At 67.7% G+C, this 1874-nt stretch overlaps 1 protein-coding gene across 1 annotated transcript in view; it reads right to left on the bottom strand.

The window, feature by feature from the left end:
• Nucleotides 1-1874, bottom strand: part of TMPRSS9 (transmembrane serine protease 9) — a 27864-nt gene that overhangs the window by 1525 nt on the left and 24465 nt on the right. The window contains exon 15 of the mRNA XM_077760681.1: nt 257-428. Coding sequence (XP_077616807.1) covers nt 257-428 — 172 coding nt within the window. The remainder of the gene's footprint in view (nt 1-256; nt 429-1874) is intronic.

Here is a 1874-nt window from a genome sequence, read left to right as displayed (position 1 = left end):
CGTGATCCCAGGCCTGGCCCCGGGGTGCTGGGAGAGGCCGGGGCCAGGGTTCTGCGGGGGCTGCGGGTCTGGACGGGGCCGCAGTGCTGCACGGACAGGGCAGGGGCGGTCCGGGGCCGTGGGTGCGGTGGCTGGAGAGGGCATTCAGGGCCGAGGCGTGGAGGGGTGGGGTGACCCGGTGGGCTTTCAGACACGCCGTTCCAGTGCGCCGCTGGGCGGGGTGGGGTGCGGGCGGCGTTCGGGTGCCCGGACTCACACATCGAAGCAGTGCGCCGCCGACAGCAGCCACCTCTCGGCCACCAAGACGGCCCCGCAGCGGTGCTCCCGGCGCCGCAGCCAGAGGCTCACCTGCCACGGCCACTCCCCAAGGGCCGCGGCGCTGCCGCCCACGATCCTGGTCGTCGCCGCCACCGGTGCCAGGCCGCAGTCTGCGGGGGAGTCAGGCGACAGATCAGCGGGGGGCCTGCCTCGGGAAACCCGCTGTCCGAACACTGGCCCTGGTGGTGAGGCCTGCACACGACCTCCTCCGAGCTGCCCTCAGTATTTGAAATGCGTTCTAAGTTTGCCTCCTTCACGGCTGAGCGCCAGCCCAGCAACTCCGCTCCCCTCGCTCTCCCCACCAAACAGCTCCCACTGCCCTAGCAGCCAAGCTCCTTGCCGCCCCAGGGCCTTTGCACACCCTAGGCCGCTGCCCAATAGGCCCCTTCCCTGTCCCAGCAGCTCCCGTGCTTCCCTGGATGCCCTCCCTGGTTCTCTTCACTGGGGTCCTGTGTCACCCAGTACCCGTCCTTCCACACTTCCTCCAGGCTGTGAGGTGTATCCCCCCTCCCCCAGCACAAGACGCCCTCTCAGAACGCGACTGCAGATAGAACTGGTGGTTTCAAGGGGGGGCTGCAGGAACCCTCAGCACCCATGGGGGCACTCAGGGACCCGCCCCATCATTCCCACAAGGAAACTCCCGCCCCCAGCCAGGTGCCTCCTGCCCCGGCCTCAGCTGGAAGGGAAGAATGGAGAGATGGGCGCCACCTGCCCTGTTCCCTTTCAGCCCCGCCCCCCGACGTGCCAGCGACACGGGGACCTTTCCCAGGACCGGGAGGCCTGGGGAATCTCCTGGAAACGCCACCCTCCATGGAACAAGGGGAGAAGGCGAGCCACTTCAGGGCCTTCCTCACTCCCCTGGAGGCCAGGTGAAGAACTTGGCCGTAACTATCCGAGACGTAAGAATCCGCGGGGCGGAGGCCAGGCCCGGGTGCAGCCGGCTGCGGAGGCCGCGTTGGCCAGCAACAGGCAGCAGCTGTGAAGTGTCCCGAGGCCGCCCCTCTGTGAGCAGCTCTGCTGGAACCTGCCCCACACCCAGACCAGCAGAACCCGCCGCCGGAACCAGGGCCGCGTGAGCGCAAGAGGCCCCCCCGCCCCTGGCCTGGGACCTCGGTCTCCTTTCCAGTCCAGGTGTGGAACTTCCCAGCGGGTTCCGGGCTGGACGCTCCGCATCCGTCTTAACTTTGTGTTGCCAGAGAAACAGGACGTGGGTGCCCCTGAGTCTAGACCCTTGCCGGACCCCCGGTATGTGGTCGGCTGGGCTCTCAGCCAACGGAGACTGCTGCTTTTCAACGCCATCCGCCCCCACGGAGCCCCAGACCCCACGACGACCCGCCCCTTCCTCGGTCGGAACCGCACCGTGGTTCTGGGGGTGAGCAGGCTGCCTCGTTGCCACAAGCCCCTAAACCTGATTTTGTGGGCACAAGTCTGTGCCTGAGCGACCCAGGCTCGTCGGGCCACGTGTGCAGACGTCCACGTGTGCAGGGAAAGGGAGAACAGCCCTCAGGACACATCCTGACGACGGGGACTATGGGCACTTTCCCCCAGCTTCTGTG

The sequence above is a fragment of the Crocuta crocuta genome, unplaced genomic scaffold, assembly GCF_008692635.1.
Source record: "Crocuta crocuta isolate KB4526 unplaced genomic scaffold, BGI_CrCroc_1.0 scaffold443, whole genome shotgun sequence".
NCBI lineage: Eukaryota > Metazoa > Chordata > Mammalia > Carnivora > Hyaenidae > Crocuta > Crocuta crocuta.
Note: the sequence above shows the minus strand (reverse complement) of the source record. Positions and strands in the feature narration are given on the sequence as shown.